Source organism: Corvus hawaiiensis, chromosome 3 (assembly GCF_020740725.1).
Source record: "Corvus hawaiiensis isolate bCorHaw1 chromosome 3, bCorHaw1.pri.cur, whole genome shotgun sequence".
NCBI lineage: Eukaryota > Metazoa > Chordata > Aves > Passeriformes > Corvidae > Corvus > Corvus hawaiiensis.
The window spans coordinates 111,167,820-111,192,485 of NC_063215.1; the positions used below are offsets into that span (position 1 = coordinate 111,167,820).

The window sequence follows — 24,666 nt, forward strand, 5'->3', positions numbered from 1 at the left end:
GTTCGTGGTACAACACAACATGCTAAACCTTAGTGTTATCCCTCCTCTCCTCCCCTTTTTTTTAATAACAGGAAGCCATTTAAAACTAACTGAGAAAGAAACAGGGAGAGCAGAAGGAGGGAGTTATCTCTCAGGCATGCGGAAGAAAACCAACCACCAGCCTTAGCTCTGGCAGACAGAGGTCGCAACACTGGGAAGAAACCTTACTTGTTCTAGATGGTAGTGGTCAGAGCTGTAATGGTCGTGAAGGTGGCCACGAGTGCAAATTCTTCGATGTTCGCAGGATGCAGGAGAAGCCAGAGTTCGCACAGGCTGTTCCCTCTTCTGAGAGGAGTTGGAGGAGCTATCTGTAGCATTCTGTTTTAAGCGGAAAGGGCGGAAAAAAATCGTCATACATTCAGCTGTTACCGCATAGGGCATTAAGAGATGTTTTGCTACTCACTGACTTTGCGCACACCTGCAATATTGGCAACACCTGACCGCTGGAGGCTTCATGAAGTTTCACATAAAATACTTGAAAGAGGCAGATCTGTTGCCAGGCCATAAAAGCTGTCGCCACACACATGGAAAAATAATATGCCATAGCCTGCCCGTGACATATTCACCAACACCACTCGTATTTGCTTGGCATGTTATTTGTTATCCTGGGCATGGTGGGATGATGAGTTTACACCAGGAGCTACCTCTGAAGAGCAAAGTTAAACCCTGGGAAATGACACAATCCTGCAGGTCCTGCAGGCTCAGACAGAGCATCTATGTGTCCACACTGTACCCCACCAGTTACCCAGGCTACAAAAATACTGGCAATTTTGTTAACCTTTACACATTCTCCAAACACTCACTGAATTCCAGTTCATCACAAGCTACTTGAATAATCAGCTTTCCTTTAAAAACTTCAGGATTTTTTTTTTCTTGTTTTGTCACTTTTTAGCCACTCGCAATTAATGTGCAATAAATGTTACTTGTGTTTTTATACATTCCTGGCTTCCCTGTGAGCACTTTCTTTAGGTTAATTAACCACATCATTATGCAACAATGATCACAAAAGGGTGAAATATCACACAAGAACATGCTGTTGCCAATACCTGCTGCTTCTTAACAATCATATTTATCTTCCTGCAGAAACACACAGTGGGGTAATAATGTCAGCCATCATCTCTCCATAGCCCTTCCTTGGTTAAAACAGTTGCCATACAATATTCAGGATTTTGCCCATTAATTCTATTTGTAGGTTTTGGGCTTTTTCATATTACCATGAATATCAACGGACAGTTGTTAAATGCACCAGCAAACCAAGAGCAGGAAAAGGAGAGCCTCCATGCACAACAAACAAAACAGCTGTAGCACTGCACATGCCTGAAACACTGGTGCTTGAAAAAAAACCATCTCCACCCCATCCCCATCTCAACAAACAAGATGTGCAGCAGCTACAAGTCCATGGAAAAGGTTCCCGATTGCCACTGCAGTCAGTTGAGACACAACCTCAAGAGCAGAGAAGAACTGTATCAGCAGTAGCAGAAGACTGGTTTTACCTGAAAAGCTTCTCTCCTTGTCAAGAATGCACTCTCTAAATACTATTTTCCAATAAATCATACTAGACACATTTCTTGCTCCAAGAATAAAAGAACCCTCATTGTGAATATTTGTTTATTCTGAAAACAGCACTCTGAAAGACTCTGTCCAAAGGTGAGAACACCTTGAAGCATTGCAACACAAAAATAGATGTTGGTTCTCTTTAACTCTTATAGCACTTTAAAAGCACCGAGCTCCCAACTTATTTTGTTGAAAGCAAATACACAGTTGTTTGCAGTGTGATGTAAAGCCAGGCTGGGTTATCTGAGAGGTACAACAAGCAGGATGAGTTTTGAATGGCTGACTCCCATTAAGAACAGACTTTTAATGCATGTGTTTGTTTTAGGTTTTTTTTTTAAACAAGTATATAGAAGCAGATCAACTCTAAACATAGTTAACAACACCTCTGAAGTGTAACTGCACCAATATTCAGGCTCTTTTAAAAAAGAGGTTTCATCAGCTCAGTCTTCGTAACTTTTATTAGACAAAAGCATTTCAAAGCTGGAGTTTAAACCTTTCCAAACTAATTCTTGTGCACTTAACTTCAGGTCCTACAGTATCTAGCACATTTTGGAGACATTTCAAAAGAAAATTAGCAGCTCCTACAAACATTTTGTAGTAAACATTAAGCTTACAACCCTTTTGAAAACTCTGAGAAGAGTCAGGATTTAGTTACAACAGCCACGATGGTACTCACACAAGTACCTTTTTTCTATATGTGGTACAGACCAGGATGCTGAGCTGTGATTTAAGCTCCTCAGAAAGCCACACAACACACCCCATGGCCCAGGCAGCCCCGGCCTGGTCTCAAAGTTAAACTTCGACTGGCATGAAGCAAAAAAGAGGCAGGGCCTTAAAATGGTACCATGGCAGCAGGCAGGACCCTTCACTGTATCCACAGCTGAGCCCTGCTGGGACAAGCCTTTTGTGGATACACTTCGAAAACATTATGGGTGCTCATGGTCCAAACAACACAGCCTGGGGAAATTACCCAGCGGGAGGTCATTGCACATACTGTCCTGCAACTGCCTCCCTGTCCTAGATGAAAATAAAAATCCCACCCAAACTGGATATAACTCCTCGATAATCTCAGCAGGGCAGCTGGGAGCTATAACCAGCCCTCCAAGCACTGTGCTATTTGCTGCCTCTCCGGGAAGGCAGCATTTCTGCAATAGGCAACAGAAAAGAGCTTGTAGTGATTTTTATCTTGCCCGATTTGTATCTACCTTTGCTTTCCTCCACACCTTCTTCTCCTTTAGACCCGTCAGGGCAACCAAGCCTCTCCTCCACATGTGTTGACATGGCTACAGAACCTGTTTGCAGCATACTGGAGGCTGTGACACTGCTCTCCGCTTTCACCTTATTAAAAATTGCTGCATTTCCACATTCAATGTCCCCAGATTAGAGGGGCAGTTTGCCAACACAACTACTTACTCTAAGCACCCAGAAAGGGGAAATCAAGCTATCCAAGATTGGGTCTCTGCTCACCCGTCCACAAAGAAGTTTATGCTGACTCCTGGTTGGTGACATTAAAGGCAGTAGCTGGTTCACAAAGGCAGTATCTGCAGAGCTACCTTGCTGACCATCAGCTGGGATAAGCACTGGTACTTTCCACCAAGGTTCCCTGACCGAAGTTTCAAACTGACATAGGAGAAGAGTGCTCTCAACATACATGAATGTGTGGTCTGAGGATTGAAGAAAAAAAAAGAGGTAGAAAATACCGGCCTTCCAAGCAGAAGGTCACCAGTGAACCCCACAGGCTCCTCACCTGTGCTGGTGGGCACACTCATCAATGATATGAGGAGAGAGATGAACAAGATGATGACACAGTTTTCTGATGGAACTAAAGTTATTCATGAGAGTCAAAATGAAAGCTGACCCTGAAAACTTATTTAAGAATCTCATGATGCTGAAAGACTTTTAACATGCTAGATATTAAAAAACCCCTGAACATAATTAACCCTAAAGTGCAGTGTGACATAAACACCTTGGTCTGACACATGGAATGATGCCCTCTGAGCCAGTTACTGCTGTTCAGGAAAGAGGTCTTGGGATTAAAATAGGCAGCTCTGTGACAGTGTCCACTTGGTGGCCCAGCAACAGGTTAAAAAAAACCAGCAGCCACAAAGACAATCGCCGAGGCACTGCGTGTATCTGCTGTGCTTCTCCAAGCTCTCTGTGGTGCTGGCCGTCCTCCACACTGGTCCAATAAGGGTACTTCCACCATGGCAAGCTCACAGAGCCATGGCCAGGACCATAGAGGACATGGGATGGCTTCTCAACAACAGCTAACTAAATATCCTAGGTCTCTCCAGCCTGGGAAAGAGATCATGGAAGGGAACAAGAAGATGAGAACTCTACTGAATTGTGAGTCCCATAGAAACGTGAGCAGGAAGGGATTATTCTTCTAGCATCCTTCAGAAAGGAAGATCATGAGGCATTCACTGGAACAGGCTCAATAAGGTTCACGCAGAAGGAGGTACTTCTGATGGTGCCCACAGCTAAAACGCAGTTCAAGAAGCCAGAGGGAAGCCCTCAGAAGGAAGTAATCGACCAAAGATTGGAGGCATGATGATGCCTCAGGCCTCTGAAGGTGTACTCTTCTCTCAGTGCCACTCCACTGGGACTGAACCTGGACTTGGTGATCAGTGACAATCAGGCATGTTCTCAAAGAAAAGGCACACTCATCTTCAGCCAAGTGCCATTAAGAACAAATGATGGCAAGACTTCGTCAGTGAGGGAAGCAGGGAACAATTTCTGTCCCCCACAACAACGCTGGGACTTGGCTGGGATTTTCTATCATCAGCATAGCACAGAAAATTTTGGGGAGGGGGGCGAAGGGTGGAGACACGAGAGGTTTGCTGCAAGTCATCCAAATACAACACACTCACCTACAGGAATACATCTAGAAAGGACATGGTCTCCAGAGCCAGGCTATTTCACTGATGGAAAAGCAGGTCCCAAACCACTGAGCCACTGGTCTTTCAGAGAAACACCATCTTCTTCTAAAACCTGTTGAAACCAATCCAGCTCCAGCATTTGGGTTTGAGAGGAAACTATTGAAAACATGCCCGGTAGTCACAAAAGAGAAAAGAACCCAAAACTAAAGTTGCTGGAACAGGGAGTCCGATAAGAAACTCTGTTTCAACATGCCCTGAAACGCTCAATTACGAGACATTTGTGCTGCTTGTACCAGAACCTTCTGACTGCTATAGCGGTCACAAACTCTTGTGGTTTCACTGCTTGGATAACAAAATCATTAATCACAACCATAAGAGTAATTTTATAAAACCTGTGCAACACATTTCCTGTTGCAAGCAAGCTGGACATATCTGAGCAAGCACATGTACTGCATGTGTGGTATGGCTGCTTTAAGAAACAACACTGGGCTTCTACTGGCAAATGGTGGCACTGTGGTAATTTAAAAAAAAAGAAAAACATGTCCTTGTTTCCCCCTCAGACTTTCAGAAGTGACTCATTAAATTAAAAAACCCCAGTCATTAGTAAAGAAGATTATGTTAATCATTTACTGCAGTTTATTTCTCATTGAAATGGATTTGTTACACAAGAAGGCTAATCAGATACCTAAGCAATAGGCATAGATGAGCATGTATGAAAAAAATATGAGAAAAAGAAGCATTCTCCTGCTTCTGAACTGGACTGATCACCTAGCCTCTAACGGCTTCACAGAATATGTTCACTCTGTGTGATGCAACATGCAAGGCTGACTACAAAAAAAAAGAAAGATTCCTCTCAGAATTATGAAGCAATACAATCTGTGGCAGCTTGTCAGAAATTGGTTGCCAGAGGGCAATTATAGAGTTCTGTCACTTAAAACTTCCAGAAGTGCTCTCTGCCAGCTAAAGGATTTACTGTCAAAAATAATTGTGGGTCAAGCAAGACAAGATGATTTTTTTCCTCTCTAGAATTTTAATGGCTGCATGAAGGGGGGGGGAACTGATGTACCATGATGTTGAACAATTAGCTTTGCAAGTAATGGTCCTGAAGGAATCAAAAACTCATGCCAGCCTGGCCTTTACAAAGCACAAGGCAACCTGCTCTCTATTGCCCCCCTCCACTTTGCCCATCTCCCACTGCCATGCAAGCCCACACACCACAACATCCAGATCCAAGAGGGCCTCTTCACACGCAGCACAGAAAAGCAAAACTTGGTAGGGCTCACAGTCTCATCTTTACAGAAGGCATCCCTCTGCAATAGCCAAAGCTCATTGCAGCAACTCCTGGGTTCACCTGGAGAAGCCTGGACATGTTGAAGAAGAGCCCAGCATCACCTCATCTTTAGAGAAGGCATCCCCATCATTCCCAGGACAAGAAAACCAGCTCCACAACAACTCATGGCTTGAGGATGAGCCTGGAAAAGTGACAGCCAGAGAGCTGCATCCTCCTGTGCCACAGCCCGACCACCTCCGGGCCGAGACCTCTGCAGTGGGCTCCCCAGTGGCAGCCGGAGCCCTTGGTGTGCTCTGCCCAGGTGCAATCCCTTCGGAGCCCCGGCACAAGGCAGCTCTTCTTCACTTGACCCTTTCCTTTCACTGGAACACGGGGAGGCACAGCTGTGCTATCAGTACGGAAAGGAAGAATGATAAAGCCAGTGAAACAGCACAGCAAGCGAGTGATACCGAGCTCTGCGCTGGCCTGGGGCTTATCTACGGAGCTGCTGTTTAGGAACTTCACAAAGAGGAAGTCTGAGAGTTATTTCGGATGCATGGCAAAGAAACATCCACCTTTCCAAAGAAATTAAGATAAAATATAGTCTCCCAGAACTCCCTCAGCTTAATCTTGCCAGACCAGGACAAGTCCTTCTGTTCTCCTCCAGCTTTTTTTTTTTTAAAGCCTAAAGAGATACAGCACTTCTGAGTTTCACGGATAGTAAACAGCACAAATCCTAAATTTTGTCTCAAAACACCTTTTTCTCTCTATTCAAGACATTTAGAAAAGGGAACAGCTGACATTTTCCATCCATCTCTAAGTGTGCCTTGTGTATTCAAGACAGCCCATTTCAAAGGGAGCTTAGATTATCCAAGTATTAAGAAAAAGATTCAGTGTAAAAAATCTTTTAAGATTTGAGACTCCTGTCTCCTAAGCACAAGCTTTTAATTTGTCATGGCAAGACAAAGCCATGGATGAAATGCTTTTGTCAAATTTCTGTTTGTTTCCTATCACTGAAGACAAGACAGAAATCATATTGCAGAAAATTGCTTCCACACATTTTGGAAACATTTTGCCACTCTCATCCACTGGGGATGGCTGGAGCTGAACATAGTTCTACTCTGTTGAAAGTCTTGAAGGAAAAGCTTCATGTTAGATCATATTCCAGTTCAGTTCAAAGACTAATTGGCTGTACACAAGCATTAAAATAAGCATGAATTCAGGCTTGTCCAACACCAGAACAGGACTCGAATTTCTCAGATGTTTGGACTGTTTTCTAGTCATCCCTTAAACAAATGCCAATATAAAGTGCAGAAGGCTAGCAATTTTTCACTGCTACCTTTTTTTATGTTAAGTTTTTGTGGTTACAGCTTTTAGTGCCAGAAAGATGCTGGTGGCTGTGCTGGCTGAAGTCAGCAAAACTTAAGGAACATTTACAAGAATTCAGTGCACCAAGATCATCTCCATTAAACTCCTGCTAAACCCGACTCTGGCATCATTGGGCAGTTCTGCATGGACCACAGATGTGGCTTAACAGCTCACTTCAAGAAGTGAAAAGAATATATGAGACTCAGACACGATTAAATGACATGACAAACACTCAGATGTGGTAAGGGGGAAACCTCAGGGAGATTTTCCTGTTTCGCTACTTGCCTCATACAAGCCATCAGACACGTCCGCAAAAGCAGGCATTTGAAGAGATACAAAGAGAAACTTTGTCTGCGAAAGTCAGAGGAGGACTGAAGCAAGTCAGTACCCCATTTTGCTCAGACTCAGACCTGGACCAGAGGCTCTGAGCAGGTATATACAACACTTCCTTCCCAGGATACCCCTCCCTCTTGCTGCACCACTGGGCTAGAGCACCACTTTGATGGAAAGGAAAGTCTTTGCATCAGGTACTTACAAGGGAAAACCAGAATGTTTTAAGGGGGGAAAAAACCCAAACCACAAGCCCAGCTTCTAGGGCTGCTTCCCCAGGCAGCACAGCAATCCCACAGTACAGTGGTGAGAGCAGAGTGGCTCTGTCTACCCACAAGGCGCTTGTGTCCTCATCCATGTGGAGCGCCTCTCCTTACCAGGACTCCCACGCTTCCTTCTTCATTCCTGCAACTCCTCCGTGCTGTGGCCTGATTGGATTTCTCCATGCTGAGACAAGCTACACTGCTTCAACAGGATCTTTTTACTTAAACCTGGCAACTGTTTAAGCTAACCAATTGCTTAAAAACCATCTAGGGAGAGAGGGTGGCATTTTCTGTTTGCAGAGGCTTGAAAATGACATCCCGGTGCGGACTACAGCATTGTTGGGATGCTCCAGCATCCAACATTTGTGCTTGTACAGCTCGGCAAAGATTAGCAAAGCTCCTTTCTCTAACAATATTATCCACATTACCACAGCTGTCCTCTGCTAAGGCCAAGAGAATGGCCACCATGGTCTGAGCTGCTGAGGGGAGGCGATGGTCGCTGCTTCTCCCCCCACCAGTCCCATCACCTGCTCTGTGGGCATGCGTGGGTGCAGGACCACAGGAATGCAGCCCAAAATCATTTGTGCGTCAGCTCCCTGACCTCAGCTGACCATCCATGTGGTGGCACAGGAGGTACGGAGAGCAGAGGTAGGGGAGGCTGGAAGGGGTGCTCCTAATTTTCAGGTGCTGACAGGGAACTTAGCACATCCAATGCTGCCAAAAAGCATTCCTTTTGCAAGATGGATAAGGATGCTAGGAAATAAAGGAGGAAAGTTCACAAGGGGGTGTTACATACTGGACAGCTGAGCGCAGCTGGGAACAGATGGCTCCACAAAACTCACCACTGAATCTCAGCTCTTCTATACAGAAACTTTCAAGGAGGGGGGAAGTGCTAATGAAAATTAAATTAGCCAAGCTAAAAGAATTGATGCACCTAATCCATCATTAATGTCTCTGCTATGTGCACTGCAGCCTCTAAATTCAGCAGTGGTCCTCCTGTATAATACACCAGGTCACAAACAGAGGAAGAAAAAACTAAGTTAAATGCAAACTTCCCACAGCAGACTGATACAATATTTTAAGAAGTCAGTTAGGGGTCCTTTATTCCCACAGTTATGAGCATCAATGATATTTTAGCTGGAATTTATCACCAAAATAGAATGCAACAGCTGATGAAAACTTTTAAAATACCCTCTTCATATGCACTGCAAATATGTCAGGCTCTGCTTAAAAATGTAATGGTACTTATTTACTTCTGTCTTTCCTTCTCATTTTGCAGAAAGAGCCAGAGACATATGAACTGCTTCCTATAATCACTTCTGATTTAATTTTCATGAAGTATTTATGAGATACAGGGCAAGCAGACCCTTAACAAAACACATTAGACAGGTGAGGGAAGGAAACAGGCCTATTTGGATGCAATTCTTTAAAATGCATTTCTGTACTGGGCAGAGGTCCACTCTGAGCTCCCCAACTTGTGTTCTGCTGTTCATCCTCAGTTACTACCAAACACATCCTGGGGGCAGAGGGGACACCATCTTGCAATATTTTGTCAGTCAGAAGAAGGTTGTGGGGGTTCTTTACAGCTTTTCTTTTTTGCTTGGTTTTTTCTTCCTAGGGGTGGGAGGGGGAGTCTGTCAACTTAAAGGAAAAGCTTAAAGCCTCATATAAAAGCATGTTTCATTGCTAAGCTTTACCAAACTCCTCCTTTTATTTTCCAAACTCTCAAAAAAAGAGAAAGCCCAAACAAACAAACTAACAAATCCCAACCCTGACCATTTGAGAGGATCCAAAATTCAAGGGCACACTCCAGGCAGCCTCAACTCTCTGTTTGTTTTGGGTTTTTCTTTTCTGTCTGTTACACAAGACAACAGATTCAAATCAGACTTGCCAGTGTTTACACAGCAGGTGGGAATTACAGGTTCCTTCACGAAGGGAAGAGCAACACAGTCATTTGCCCCACAGTTCCAACTCAACTCCCTTCCCATCACTGCTCAGACAGATGCTCCAGCTCAGCACCAGGAGCCAAATGCTTTTCCCTCTCTCAGAGAGGCCACAGTCCAGCTTTGCCGGCTCGCTCCAGACCTGCATCCCTGCAGTCCCACGGCACTGCCGGCTTATGTGCCAGGCAGCCATTCCCTAATCCTTTCTGCAGCAGTACAGGAAGTTGTCAATCATCGCTCTCCTCCTGGCCAAGGCTGCCTTCTTCCAACAGTGTTTACACCCCGTGCTGGATCTGCTCTGCCTGTCACCTTCAAAGGCAGTGCCTGGGGCCAGCCAAGACACCCCAAATCTAGCTGTCTCTGGTGCCTCCTCTTGCGAGTGCCCTGGGACAAGGCATTTTGTTCCAACACAGCAGCCAGTGAGACTGCAGCTTACAAATATAGCTGTGCTGAAAGCCACTTCCTCAGGTTGAATATGCAAGTAATGGAAAAGGCCATTTTCTGCCTTTGTGAAATTTTCAAGCACCCTGAAGCTGAAAGAAAGGCCTATACACTTCAAAGGCTGACTGCATAGCCCAGATTAAAGAGGGAATCTAATGGAAAGCTACAGTCTTATCAACCATGTATTTTCAAGGTAAAAGCATTCATTTGGCCATAACACACCCCCATCAACACCGCCTCAGCTATCCTGGCATCTCCTTCTTGTCTCAACTGAAGGACGAACTTCAGAGTAGAAACATGAAGGAGCAACGCAGGAAATTAAGGAGGAAAATACCATAAATCCTAAACCAGACACAAGTGCAAGAACCACCTTACTTGTACCACCAGCACAGCAGAGGTCTTGCAGAAGGTGATGTATCCAGGGCCAGGGTATGCAATGAATTTCAGGTGGCACGATGAGTACTGGTGGGGTGGTAGAGGTTTTCTGCCTCCCGCTTAGCCCATCAGCTACAGTTTCCCTTGAGCCAGCACTTCTGCTTTTCCAGCCCTACAGTGAGCTGGCTCCAGAAGCTAAACCACCGGAAAAGTATTCGCTTTCTTTTATAGGGCTAGTTTTTGGTTCACTTCCCTGGGTTGGCTCAGCACAGGGTCAGCTGTGGTAGGGAAAGGGGGATGGAAGAGCCCCTGTCTGCTCCACTGAGGCTAAAGACACATCAGTCAAGTTGCATCCGTCATCTGTGGTTTCACATAGGTGCTAAAATAACTCCTGCAACCCCAAATCCTGCTCCCCCACATCAATCATGCTCTTGGCATGATTGTGCTGCAAAAGCAAGGTGGGGGAACTGAGCTGGCTGGAAAATAACTTGCTTTTCACAGGCATCTTGACTCAAATCAGGTCCCCCTTACATAATACCAAAGAAATGCCCTGGAAACCATGGCTGAACAAAAGCAAAAGTAAAATAAAGTAAAAAAAAAAATCCTTTCCCCCTCTCTTTTACTGTATGTTAAGAAAGGGCAGTTTACTCTTGGTTGTATTTTGTTTCTGACACATTTGTGCCTTAAACACACAAGTGCACTACAGCACTCAGCTCCCGATGAACTAAAAGGGAACACGCTCATAAATGGCTTCACACTTTAACTCATCACACAGTTTAAGTACATTACTTACACAGCCAAGTTATTTTTTCAGAAGACAAACATGCAGCTTGTTGACTGCAAGCATGAAATGTTGTTACAACACACTCTGATCACAAATTCACCATTTAGAAACTACAGCTAGAGAGGCACCAGTCAAGTCACCTTTGTACAAGGAATCCCACAGGCAGGTTTGCTGGTGACCCTTTTCATCTTAAAGGCTCATGCTACAAGAAAACAAGGCCTTCAGTAATCTGAAGAGTACTTAAATTAATGCAAGTCTGGTTACACATAACAAAAATTAAATAGAGTATAAAATGTAAAGAGCTGGCACACTGAAATACTACAACATATCATCATCCAAGCACAGGGAAAGGGCAAAATTTGTGTTGAGAAGGAGAGGAGAGAATTAGGAGAGAAGGAAAGGAGAGAATTAGGAGAGAAGGAAATCTCTTTTGAACTGCTGGGGCAAACTGAACAAAACTGAGTACTTAACTGGTGCACAAATTACAACACAAGTTCTGGCAAGATGCAGCTATAAGGAAACTTCCACCACAGCAAAAGATCAAATTTCCGTTTCCTGTAGGATATATCCCAATCCCACTGCACAATCAACTGTGTTTGTATGTGGGAATGGTACAGAGCCAAAAAATACACTACAAAAAATGGTCTTGAGAGGAAGAATTGTGACAAGAGAAATTGCTTACCCTCAGCAAAGTAGCTCAACACATCCCAGTTGTTGCTATAATTAGCTACATAAAAACTACACAGCAGTGAGCCTTAGAATATCTGATAGCAATACAGATACTTTCCGTTTAATAATTTGTTCTTCTTATTTGTAATTCACTTAGAGTGAAACAACACCAAAGCAACTGAAATTTGGTCCATTTGGGAATTGTGTTAAAATGCCTACTCCTGATCTGCAGCAAGAAAAGCATGCTTTACCTATCAGAGAGTGACACAAAAACAAACCCCATGATAAATACAATAAAGCAATACATAAATTGTGCGAGACCCCTAGCCCCTCTCCTTTCTTTCAAAGGAAGGACATAAAGCTTCAAATTTACCCCATGAGTCTTTCTCCTATCAGCTCCCCTGAGCTCTTCACTTACATCTCATGAATCTGTTATATACACAAGAATAAATAGAGTTTATGTTCTGTGTACCTCCGCACCACAGTCATTTTTGTATTTCCTTCTGTCCAAATGACAAGTTATGAGTAAGAGTAAGCAAGGGCAATCTATAGGCTGAAGTACATGATAATTGCCCCTACATTTTTGAAGGACTTAAGGAAAAGAGCAGCTGCCTTTCCAGATGATACCACACTGTTCCAGTGACAATAATATTAAATTATCAGTTAGTACAGCTTGCTTGTATTTGCAGAAAGAGCAAGAAAATAAATGGGTTAATTTCCAGCACCACTTGAAAGAAGCAGGAGATCCTGAAAGAAAGGGAGAAATACAACACTAGAAAATAAACCTGACAGCCAGATAAAAAACTTGCCATTTGACCTTCCCTACTGAAAAATCTCTTTCAGCATTGGTATCCATTCTCATTGAGTGATGTGAATTTGTGTGGGCAAAGTTAACCTGAAGGCAGGAAAAAAACCCAAACAGATAAAGTGCAGCTAGCCTTAAAACTGCTAAAAAAAGCCAGGACCTTTTCAGTGTTTTAGTGGCATCTCTCCTGCTTTCTGACCCTCGGCAGACCAGCAGGAAGAATTCCACTGAAAACCTCCTGATACAGCCTGGGATTAATGGGATGAAGAAAAAAACCCAATTAAAACACAGATAAACCAGTAACTTCAGGCTCTGGGACTACCCTGGTAGCCAGCCTGTTGGAACAGCTCTAGGCAGCTTTTCTCGTGAGAAGAGGTGTGAAGAGCCAAAGCTGTGTTCAGACACGACAAGCACTGCCGAGCTGCTGAGGTGGGGCTGCACTGGTTGCTCAGGTGCTGGGCAGGGGTGCCCAGAGCCCTGTGCACAATGTGAGTGACCCAGCTGTATAAAAGAACATGACTAAATCTCAGTCCAGTTCATTGGTCAAAGCCAGCAATGGCTATTTTGTGTTTGTTTGTTTTTGAGGGAAGGATTTGAGCCTGCTGGTTTTTCTGTGTGTGAATTTCTCTCTTCTTGGCAAGTACTTTTTTTTTTTTCCCCTTTAAAATCTGAATTAGAATAGCTGTGGTTTACAATGCAAGCCCAAAATCCAGACATCAGAGGATGTGGCTAGCAGCAATGAACCCTTTGGCTGTTCACACAGAGCACAGCTGGCTCCTGGGCAGGAAGAAGAACAGAAGTAAGGCCATCATGTCCTGTCACTGTAACAATCCCCACGTTGCTCTGCTCAGCCTCACAGAGCAAAGAAGGTAGATTTGCTCAAGGTGACAACCCCATCATTCCCACAGAGAGCTCTGAGCCTCCAAAAGGCATTTTCCCCTTCTGTTACTCGAGGACAGCATTAAGAAAAAGGAAATTGCAAGCTCTTGTGGCTCCTCAATCCCTGAGCACAACTTCTGACTGAAACACATCTTGCAACTTGCTGTTCTACTCTCAGCAACATCATTTTCCATAGAGGGCTGGGATGAGAGATGCTCCAGCATCCCACAGAACTCACAAATATATTCCAAAGTATTTGGACTGGGTTTCTACTGTCTACTTTAAAGAAAAAAAGCCACAGTTATTCTTCAAAAGAACCAGCTGAATGTGAAATGACCAAGCCAGCAAGAAAAATTACATTTACTGTTTATCTAACTAACATAAATCTTATAAATTTTAATAGTGAGGCTGTAACATGCTTGAGGCCCAGATGGGAGATGAAAGTAGACAAAAGGTTTCAAGGAAAGGCAGCAGGGATAAATCTGGTTTTTTAATTAGGAAAGCAGAAGAGATGCAAGAGGGACTGTAATGCAAACATCTGCCCCAATATGCACCCTTCTGGTGGAGAAGAGGTAAAATTGTGTCTGTCTCTGAAATGACTGTCAGCAGTGTCCAAGCCACATAACAAACTTCCTAACTCAAACATCCCCAAGCACAGGAATCCACGTTCATGAGAATATTTCCCCCATCTTGCAGTCAGGGAACCAAGATAAGTAAGCTTTTAGCCAGGCGTCAACAAGAGAAGCAACGGATGGAGTGTGTGCACTTTGAAAAGCCACTTTTGCTCAGCCATGTGCTAGATCCTGCCTGCTCAACCTGCCAAACTCTGAGGGTCTCACATTGAACAAAAACTAGGATTTAAAAAAAATATTATTGATTATATAAAACAGCTGTGATTTTAACATGCGTACCAAACTTAATGAGGCTGAGTTTTGCTGTTTTCTCCCTTACATTCCTCTTAAAGCAAAAGGAGACTGCAGTCATTTTTAGAGTCACAAACATGGGAGCTGCTGCTCCTCCTGCCAGTGGGTGTCTTTTCTTTAGCACTAAAGCAGGCACAAGGCTGCAGATTTATCTGAAAAACACATGAGTGGTGTTTCAGCTGAACTGGTCATAAGGTTTCAGAACAAACACCTCTGCTTTTTCAGATGGGATGCTAAAAGAGACCATTTCAGGTACTCTGCAGACTCTGGAAGACATTGACCTTTTTTCCTTGGAATCAATTCACATTTTTCACTTCGTGGTCATGTGGGATTATTATCTGTAATTGAAAGTAGAAGTGTAGATTAGGGAAAAAAATTTTACACAAAAACTCAATTATATGGCAAATTCTGTGGCTGAGGAACTTCAGAATGCATTCAGTCTGTATCAAACCCTACTTCTGAAATGAATGTTAATTAAAGAAGGCTGAAGACGCAGGCTGGATGGATTAAGACAAACAGAACAATCTCAGCCCATTGCAACGACAGTGTTTCCCCAATGGAGACAGAATGGATGGCCAGTCTTACTCAGATTGCATCTCCTGAGAGGACGATTTATAATGTACAAGACAGAAGAAATTTATTTGCTAACATATGGAAAACATTTATGGGCTCTTCAGAGGATCTGAAACTCAAGAAACACAACTACATATTGTTAAAACTCCTAAATGGAGATTTCATTCTAGAAATAAGCGTTTTTCAACTCGAGTCTGTGACATTTAGTTCTATATACTGTTGTTTCCTGCCCTGTCAGGTATGAATTTCAGAACAGGTTGTATGCTGTAGGTCTAAGCCACAGGAAAAGTGTTAGCTGGCAAAGCCCTGTTTTTAAACATATAACCCATGCTTCAGAAAGATGGATGGCGAGCATATGCCATAGGGATAGGGCAGGATCCTGCTGCCCAAGTTACCATCTTGGCTCTGCAAGTTACAGTCATGGGAGGAGACAACTACTGACAGCAAGCGAATGTTCTCACAGCCACAGCTGCAGATAATTCAAAACCCCAAAAAAGTCCACCTTCTGATACAAGAAAATGGTCCTCCACTAAGCCATGCAAGGTCATAGCCTGCAGGAGAGCTCTACCTCTGGGGCAAACCTTCTCTTCTTTCCCATGGAAGTAACCTGCTGGATGCCTGGAAGGGCTGCACGCTGGCTGAGGAATAAACGAAACGGATGATGCACCAGTTGCACACACAAAACTACGCACATCCCATGGAGCCATACTGGAGCTAACAGGATCAGGGGCTTTATAAAAGCTCCGTGTCAATCAATGGCCAACAGCCGTATCGGGGTCAGGGCTTGTGTGCAATGAGGGGGGCTGCTCTAAAGCTGGGAGCATCACGTTGGTGCAAACATCTGTGCACGATGACGTCGGGATGGCCGGCCACAAAGCAGCCTCAGAAATGTGAAGTTTTGGACTGCTGTGCTTGAACAGATTGAAACATCTTCAAGAAGAGCAGGACCTCGGGCCAAATATTTGAGGCAGCAGTGCAGCAGCAATGGCTGAGATTTTCAGAGACGGGTAAATGACTGATTAAATGACTCAATCATGCAGATGCTTTTGAAAATTCTGCCGCACGCAGTTAAGTTTATTCATGCATGTGTGGGAGAGGGGGAGGACTGTGAAGATTTTAATAACTACCTTAGGAAATAAAAAGAACAAATGTACTTTCTCTTTAAAACAGAGAAAAAACCCCAACCAAACCCAAAAAATCCACTGCTGTGGCTCGGTAAGAGTTTAGAGAAAGTTCTACAGAAGTTTAGCGTGGAAGGATGACCAAATGGACTATGATACACAAGTCAAAAATATGTGCAAAGAAAGAATGGAACAGAACGGTAAAAATAAAACATTTCACAGCCCTATCAATTTCTTCCAGTTTTAAACTGCTCCATGCTTCAGTAAGTTATTTCTGGCGTATGCAGTCTTCATACTCTACCATAACCTACCAGATAAATAGGAAGTTGAGAGCTTTGAAGAGCTTAAGGACTGCAGGAAAAGGAAAGACTTCATCCCAGAAAACCAAAGAAATATTGGGGAAGAAGATGTCCCCAAAGCCTTATTTTTGGAGTATGACAACACATCTGCCTGGTGTGCGATCTTGACAAACAGCACCATGCGACGTCCCACCACCAGTGAGGTCCTTCTTGCACTCTGGAGATCAAGAAACCCTGCAGGGAGCGCTGCCAGGCAGGACACAACTTGTTCTCCCAGGTCCCAACGAGATGCCGATGCCGCTGAGGTTTCCCTCCTTGCTAACGCTATTGAGCAGTTTGTTCTTCCTTCTCTGTCAGGCATCCTACCCATAAATGTCTGCATGGCAGGGAGTCACCTGTCACCTCCCCAGGGTCAAGTAGGTGGGAAAAATCTCCTGCAGTTCTGGCTCTTCATTTTGAACACAGGAGTTTGAGTGATTTTGATACAACTGGAGCACCATTCATCCAAATTTTCCAATGTAAAACAACACCTACTTAAAGGCAACAAGTTCTTTCTCCTTGCAAAAAAGCATTCTTCGACTTTAAAAACCAACACAAGATTGAGCTTGTGGAGAAATTCAGAAGCACTCCCAGGTCCCTAAACATCAGCCAGTAGGATTTTAGCAAAAATACACTTTCCTGGTTCCACAGGCCACTCATCACTGTTTAAGCATTGAGTATTCCAATGTGTAACCCAGTTAGAGCTGGTACACACCCATCCAAGGAAGATTTTGACAGTCATCCCCTTTCCGATGAGCACAGAAGAGCCACACACACATCAAGAGTGACTGTCCACCCCCAGCAGAGCACAGCTCCTCCAGAAAATTTGGGAACAAAGCAGCACGTATCGGTAAAAGGCTCTGGCTCCACTGGTGCCTCCCTCGCCCCCCCCCGCCCCATCCCATCCCAGTGCCTATAAATCACTTCTGGCAGGTAGCTGGGAAGCAGCTGCTAATGATAGTTTTGCTGCAGAGTGCAGGAAGTCACCTTTTAACCCTGCCTGCTGTTGTTTGTCTCCCTGAGCGTGACAAAAGGACAGATGCGGACAACTCGCCAGCCGTTGGGAAGATCCGGTCAAAACTCAGCAGGGAACCTGACATGGTCCCATGCTGGCCAAACATCACCCTCAAAAACACCTTTTGGCTTTGGATGCTTCCTGGGACTTATTTTCAAGCAGCATGATGCTTGTACTGATTTTTTCCTCCTTCACCCTAAAAATCCAGGGAAGTATCCCAAAGACAATTTTGAGTTTGCTGGTGCTGCACGGAGGATATCCCACCTTCCCCTTTCCTGCCCTCTGGGCCCCAGGGGACAAGGAGGGCACTTGTAAGGTAACTAAAGCATTTATATAAATGCACACGGGGGGTTGAATTAAGGTTAGCAAAAAAATTTATTAAAAAAATGTGTAAAATGTGAGCAACTTGTTTCCAGCCCATGGAATAGCCCTAATCAGTCACATTTTCACCTGACAAGTTTATTTTGCTTTTTAACTTTCCTTTTGAAGTGTGCAAGGTTAGCAGCTTTAGTTCCAGTAAAGCTCCAAAATGCATTTTACACAACAGCACGAAAAACCTCCAACAGCTCATTCCTGTTTAAGTCACTGCTGCTTAGACAAACGCCACACTTCTGTGCCTTCCTCCACCCGAAGAACACCTGTCTGAACTTTCTATGTTTCCATGTACAGGTGAAACATCTTTTGAGTTGGCTTTTGTTTAAAACTGTGACTTTGATTTAAACTGTGTTTAAAACCTTATTTCCTTGAGTATGTACCTGAGTAGCAGTCACCTTGCTAAGTACCTGAGTTTGCAGGAAGCTTCTTAAAGACAGAGAGAAGTATTAGCAGGGGTGTGCACCACTCAGTCTAAGCCAAAAGAAATTCAAGGGTGATTATTTCTTCACTTCTAGCCCCTGACATCACCTGCTCTGACATGCCTTTCACGTGGTGACGGGAGGCCAACAGGAGGCCTCACATTCTGTAGAGGATATACTTCCATCAAATAAAACACACCCAGTGGCCAAACATGATGGTGGCTGAACGCCAACCCTGAGGCATAAAAAAAAAAAACCCTTCTAACCTGACCATGTAAACCCGAACATAAAAGAGAAGGACCTTGGGTGACAGGTACTTACAGTGAAGACATCATCATCGCCGACCTCGGCCTCGTTGTGAAGGGTGGACGAGGAAGTCGTAGATCCTAGAAAAAACCAAACCAACAGCATTTTAAACACACGACATTGCCACGAGACTTTTTTTTTTTTTTGAGGCTGTTAAACATTTGGATTCTCACAGGTTTGTGTGTTGTAGATACATGAAAGTGGCTCAAATTAAGGAAGAACAACCCATCTGCTGGTAGCTGGGTTGGAGAGGTAAAATCTGAAAGTATTTCTTGAAACGCAACGGTGTGGCTGCCAATGCTAATTAACAATGGTAAAAATAGCAGTTACAATTTCCAATTACAGAAGACTAATTTCTGAAGAATGGTAAAGCTATGTACTAATCATTGCTCCAGGCTGATTCTCAGCTGTCAAGAAACCAGGTATGAGTTTTTCTTCACTTACTCCCTAAATCTAGGGGGGGGAAATAACCTTTAATTTAAAAAAAAATGAACCTCACATTGACAATGAAGAGTGAGATTGGGTTTTTTCCTTCTAATTTTGGAAGCTGTTATATCTCTGTTATCACCTACTTCTCAGAGAATCACCTTGCCCCACGTAAACAAAGTATTAGAAAGGAGCTGATATGTGTCAAACCACAGACAAGAGAAAAATATTGGGGTGCAATTTGCATTAGGTACATTAGACAATCTTCTGGAAAAGTAGGAAAGCATATCAAAAAGCTTTCCTCACCCCGCAGGTGTTCCTGTGGAGCCACTCCAGAGCCTGGTGAACACCTGTGCCACAGAAAGGCCTCAGGGAAGGGGGCACTCGCCATCGCTGGACTTGACACCAAGTTTATGCTGTACCTAAAAAGGAGTGACTCCTCTCCCTGTACCCAATCAAGATCCCAGACCCCCTTCCTGGCTGCCTAAGGCTGCCAAGGAGGAAGGATGCAGCAAGAGGATGTGCTGGGGGGGAGAACCCTCAAGTCAAAGGTCTATTTTTTTGATGGAAGCCCACTGCTAGACTGAATTATGGCCACATCACATCCCTGACCAACAGGGCAGAACAATTTGTACTGCCTTCATTCTGGAAATTTGTTAAAATAACGTGTTTTATATAATGCTATTGGCACCACCCTTGGCTGCTCTCAGTTGCATCACCACGAAGATGTGCAGAGCTAAGTGTGAAAGCCCACTTAAAACACTGAGTAATGTGGAAACATTTGTGCCATTTGCTACATTAGCTTTAAAATTAAAAAAGCTGAAGCTCTACGGAGCTGCATAGGGTTCTTGTACCTGTGCCCCAAACTTCTGATGCTACAAGGAATGAACTACTGGTTGAATATTCACAATAAAGCAGTGATTAAGTGAAGTTCTGAAAGCACACTTAGTTGTGCTTAATATTACCTGATGAATTTGATCAAGTATGTGAACAAAAAATGAATGATAAATGAAATCCGCTGCCCGACGCTGTGCGTGCATGAGCCAGTTATTGTTTTTCATTCAGAAAGCCTCATTTGGAATTTAAGGAGGAACACATTCATGAGGATCAGCCTGGACTGTTAATGGGATAAATATAGATTTGCTGATTTTGAAGTATCTGAGATACAGCAGAACTTGATTTTAAATACCTCCACTGTAAAATGGATCAAGAAGAGCAAAACAGGAGTTGCCAAGTATTGGCATCTCCAAAATACTACTCAATACAGCTGAGTTATTATCTCCTTGAAACTCCGCACAATCCCATGCCACTTACATAAAACATCACTTTTATGACTCAGAATGCTTCACAGTTTTAACCAGAAGAAGAAAGTCTGCTTGTAACTTCTCAATGTTAATGGCACAGAAAAAAGCAAATGAATTGAGAAGATCCTTCCTCTAACTGACGAGGTATTTACCAGCAAGGAGCCCTGGGGGATTAATTCTCTCCCAGCATCTACCGTGTTCATGTTAAAGCAAGGACAGACCATCCAGAACATTAGGTTGTCTTATGGAGCTGATGTACTCAAAATATACATCTATACATACATCTGAGTTAGTATCTTCAGAAAATGTACCATCTGTGTATAAAAATACCCTGGTCACACTGGAAGAGAAGGCAAAAGGCTTTGGATTACTAAGCCCCTACATAAAATAGTATGGCTAAAAAAAAAAAAAATCAAGAAAAAAATGTATGAAGAATCAAATTTCATTAAAATAACATACAACTGAATTATAGCTGTATTGTGATTGCCTGATTGCAATGAAATGTGAAAAGGAAAAATTTATGACAACTTCAAAGCAGACAATTCAAACGCATTTTTTACAGAATTAAAAAAACAACACCCCAAAACACAACAAAGTCTTCAAGAACTACCATTCAGCTTAAGAGGATGCAGACAAAACTAATTACTACAAAATAAAACCAAAAACAAACCGAAGTTTTATTCAACTCCAGGCAGGAATTAAATCCTGTGATTTAACAAAGACTCAGTAAGATGAGATTTGACTGCAAATAAAGAGCCTGGGCTGTTTGAATTGCCATCACCAGTGTGAAACCCAAGCCTATCAAAAAAAGCAGTAACAACAAACTTGATAATAAATGGGGAGAAGTCTGGACAGAGGATTGAAAAATACTTGAGTGAAACACCTTATCTCCTCTAAGGGATGAGGAAACTCAATTCTTAAAAGCTGGGGTTTGCTCACTGTGGGATAAGGGCTCCCCAGCTACACTTGGACACATGCACAAGAGACTCCAAGCCCAAGAACTGATTTTAAACACATCCCTGACTCAAACCCCCTGCCCACTCTTCCAAGGGTGGAAGTGTCCACCCCCACGCTACCTTCGATGAGGTCCTCGATGGCTTTCCTCACTCCTCTGTCGAAGGCTCGAGCGTCAGCGGGGCTTTGAAAAGTGAGCCCAAACTTTCTGTTGTCAACTTTCCAGTGGTGGAAGGTGGGGTTTGCCTTCGTGTACACCAGGTCCTTCTTCACAAAGCACTCCAGCACCACCTGGGAGGGCATGAGCCCCAAAAGAGGAGCAAAGTCACTTTTCCCACCCCAAGGACACAGCCAGCACCGTCTCAGGCTGGACCCAAAAGCAAGCCAAGTCATGCCTCGCATAGCGGAACATCCTTCCCTACCAAATGATGACTAATAAACACCAGACACAGTAATTGTTCTCAAAACCATTGCACATTCATCTTTTGCTTGTGCTTTGAGTAGGCGCTCGTTCCCTACCCCAGGAGCATGTTTTGGACCCAGTGTGGCACAGGTTAAGCTAGTGGGGGGCTCAGGAGGAAGGACAACCTCTTCCCTCAATAATTTTGCTCAACAGAAGTTTTATCCACCAGCAGCAGATTTAGGAGGTGCTGCAACACTCCCCTCACTGTTTTTAAATTGTTCACCCCAGCCAGACACTCATCTCAAGTTCTGCTGTGCCAAAAACCATCTCTAGAGTGATGCTCAGGGACAACAGGAATAGCTTGTCATGTCTTACTCCACCTCTCAAAACCATAAGCATGGCTCCCAAATAATGTCAAAAGAATCATCCTAAGCAAAACAGCATTGCAAAAGACAAACCATAATTGAAACAGCTTTAAAACACCAGTCTTTTTGAAAGCAAGATCATTTCTGACTCAAATAAGGTATTTTTTGAGCCTGTGGAGGGAGTGCTGTTTTTAAGCTAACCCGTATCTTCACAGGAGTGCATTTCAGAAGAATCAAATATATAAAAACAAGATAGCAAACTATAACATTTCAAGTGGCCCCTGGAAATCAGGAAAAGGCTTTATTAATTTGATTTGTGCAGGGATAGAAGAGAGCTCCTTTTTAGATAAACAGCTACCAGGAGAAACCAAGTGTGTCAATTCATAAGAGACAACTTGTCTTCATATTCTCACTCAGCTTGTTCAAACCTTGAACAGCACACAGCATAAATAATTCATGGCCCTTTTAAAAGGCTTGCACTGCATTACTCAGTGCAATGTGACTGGCTTCATGGGCTCTTTACACTTCAATTCACTTCTCACTTACCCCCCGCGCTAGGTCTAAGAAAAAAAAGGAAAAAGCCACAGGCCCTCTTTCATTCAAAGGGGATCTTTGCACGTGGATGTCAAAAATTTACCTGCTCCTTCCAGGTGGCATTATGCCAGCCTAGGTAGCAAAAGATGGCAATTCTAGATGAGGATGGGTTTGTTTTGTCCAATCTGGTATTACTTGCATATGGCTGGTTTTTTTTTTTTTTTTTTTTTTAAAAACTTGCACAAGAATACAATAGCAACAGATTTGGGATAATTCTCATTATAAGAACAGACAAAAGTTGAATTAGGGTCTATTACCAGTTTGTCTTTCTGCCTTTCACCATGGATTAGAAATCCACTTCTTCCATTGCCCTCCGGGTACGTGACCTTGCAGACGCCAACTCTACTGAGACCGCCTCCTTCTTGCGGCAACCATCCCCCACTGGAGTCATCTCGGGTCATAACCACAGCTTTGACTCGCACAATATAGCTGTCACTGCAATGGCAACAAAACAAAAACAGAACCTTTTGTGAGCATCACAGTCACATCGCAGTGGTTTTTCTTGAGGGTGGTATTTAGACGGTGCTGTGCTGACCCCAGCGAAGAGTTTCTGCCCAGGATGGAAGTCCACCTCTGTCATGGATGGCCTGGAACACTCAAGCTACCGTAGGAAAGAGACCCACCAACCTGCTGGGTTTCCAGATGTCAACACACAGATCAAACAACCCATGGTCCCTGACACTCTTTGCCTCATGAAGCTACACACAGGGACCGGGGTGAACCAGGCACCACCCCAGGCCCAACTCCCACTTTGGGACATTAGGTTTTCAAGGTGCTGGAAGAACACATGGAGCTCAAATAACCCATGAGCAAAGCGTTTCAAGGTTTCTGTGATCAAATTTGTGAAGTGGGCTTTGGAAAATGATGCTCAAATTCCTCCACATCTGGGACAGTTTTATGGGGAAAACCCCACAAATGTGGCTCCAGCTGGTACCTCAGATGAAAAGAGATGGGAATCAGCTCAGCTCAGGTCATCAGGACCATACCATGTCCCTGAAATAATTTCACCAGCATTTCAAGGGGCTGAGAAAGGCAGAGCGTCATAACCTCACAAGAAACTATTCTGGAAGCACCTAAAATCTGGGGATAATTCAGATGCTCACCACAAGGGCTCAGAAGAGCCCCCACAGTGGGAGACTCCAGGCCTCCTCCTGTACCCTTTCCACAAAGCAGTCACTCCATTATCTGCTGGGGACATCACCAGGGTCATTTGGAAGCAGAAAAGCCCCTACGGAACACAAGCAAAAGCCACACACCTTGCATGGAATATACAACAGACTGCAAGCTAAAATGGGTTGTCCCCAGCACAGAACTGTTGGGAAATACCCAAATTAGCTTTTCTGTCCTCATGCTGACGCTGCATCAGTGCTGCCCATCACGTGCTGGACACTGATTAACACAGAGATGCTGAGGACAGCATTGCCAGCTGTGACGCCCTGGCAGGGAGGTCACCACGATGTGCTTGGATGGCAGCCATGCACAACCATGGCACTGTCAGCTGCAGAGCTGCTGAGGCACCCAAAGGTGCCCACAAAGCTGCTGCAGGGCCCTCAAACCTGGGAACATCAACAGGGGTGAGAAAAAGGGATGTGCAAAGAAAAGTGCCCAAGGACTGTCCGTCTCCAGGCTACCAGGTGACCTCCCCAGGAGAAGCAGGATCAACACACAGAGGGCTCCAAGAGGCAGCCTTTCAAAACGACAGGTATCATCCTTTATGGAAAGAAATTCCTTCCTGAGAAAAGCTCTGTATCCAGGTATTTTCCCAGCATCCTGTACAGCATGACAAGCAGTAGTAGCTTTCCTCATCCTGCACCAGGTAGAACTGCTTCATTTTCAGACATTATTTTTGCAGCAATTCAGGTGCTAGCTCTTCAGTTCCAAGCTTCCCTCTCTCTAACACGACCAGATTTAGCATCTAAGCAAGCAGTCTCACGGATCCTACCTGAAGGCA

The 24,666-nt window shown here is 44.0% G+C and overlaps 1 protein-coding gene across 2 annotated transcripts in view; it reads right to left on the reverse strand.

Annotated features, from left to right (window-relative positions):
* The window catches only part of SPRED2 (sprouty related EVH1 domain containing 2), a 59,905-nt gene that overhangs the window by 3,687 nt on the left and 31,552 nt on the right, over positions 1 to 24,666 (reverse strand). For both annotated transcript variants that reach the window (XM_048298849.1, XM_048298850.1), the window contains exons 2-5: positions 22,973 to 23,150; positions 21,476 to 21,644; positions 18,685 to 18,749; positions 208 to 357 (exon numbers count right to left, since the gene is read on the reverse strand). In XM_048298849.1, the coding sequence (XP_048154806.1) occupies positions 208 to 357; positions 18,685 to 18,749; positions 21,476 to 21,644; positions 22,973 to 23,150 (562 nt within the window). The remainder of the gene's footprint in view (positions 1 to 207; positions 358 to 18,684; positions 18,750 to 21,475; positions 21,645 to 22,972; positions 23,151 to 24,666) is intronic.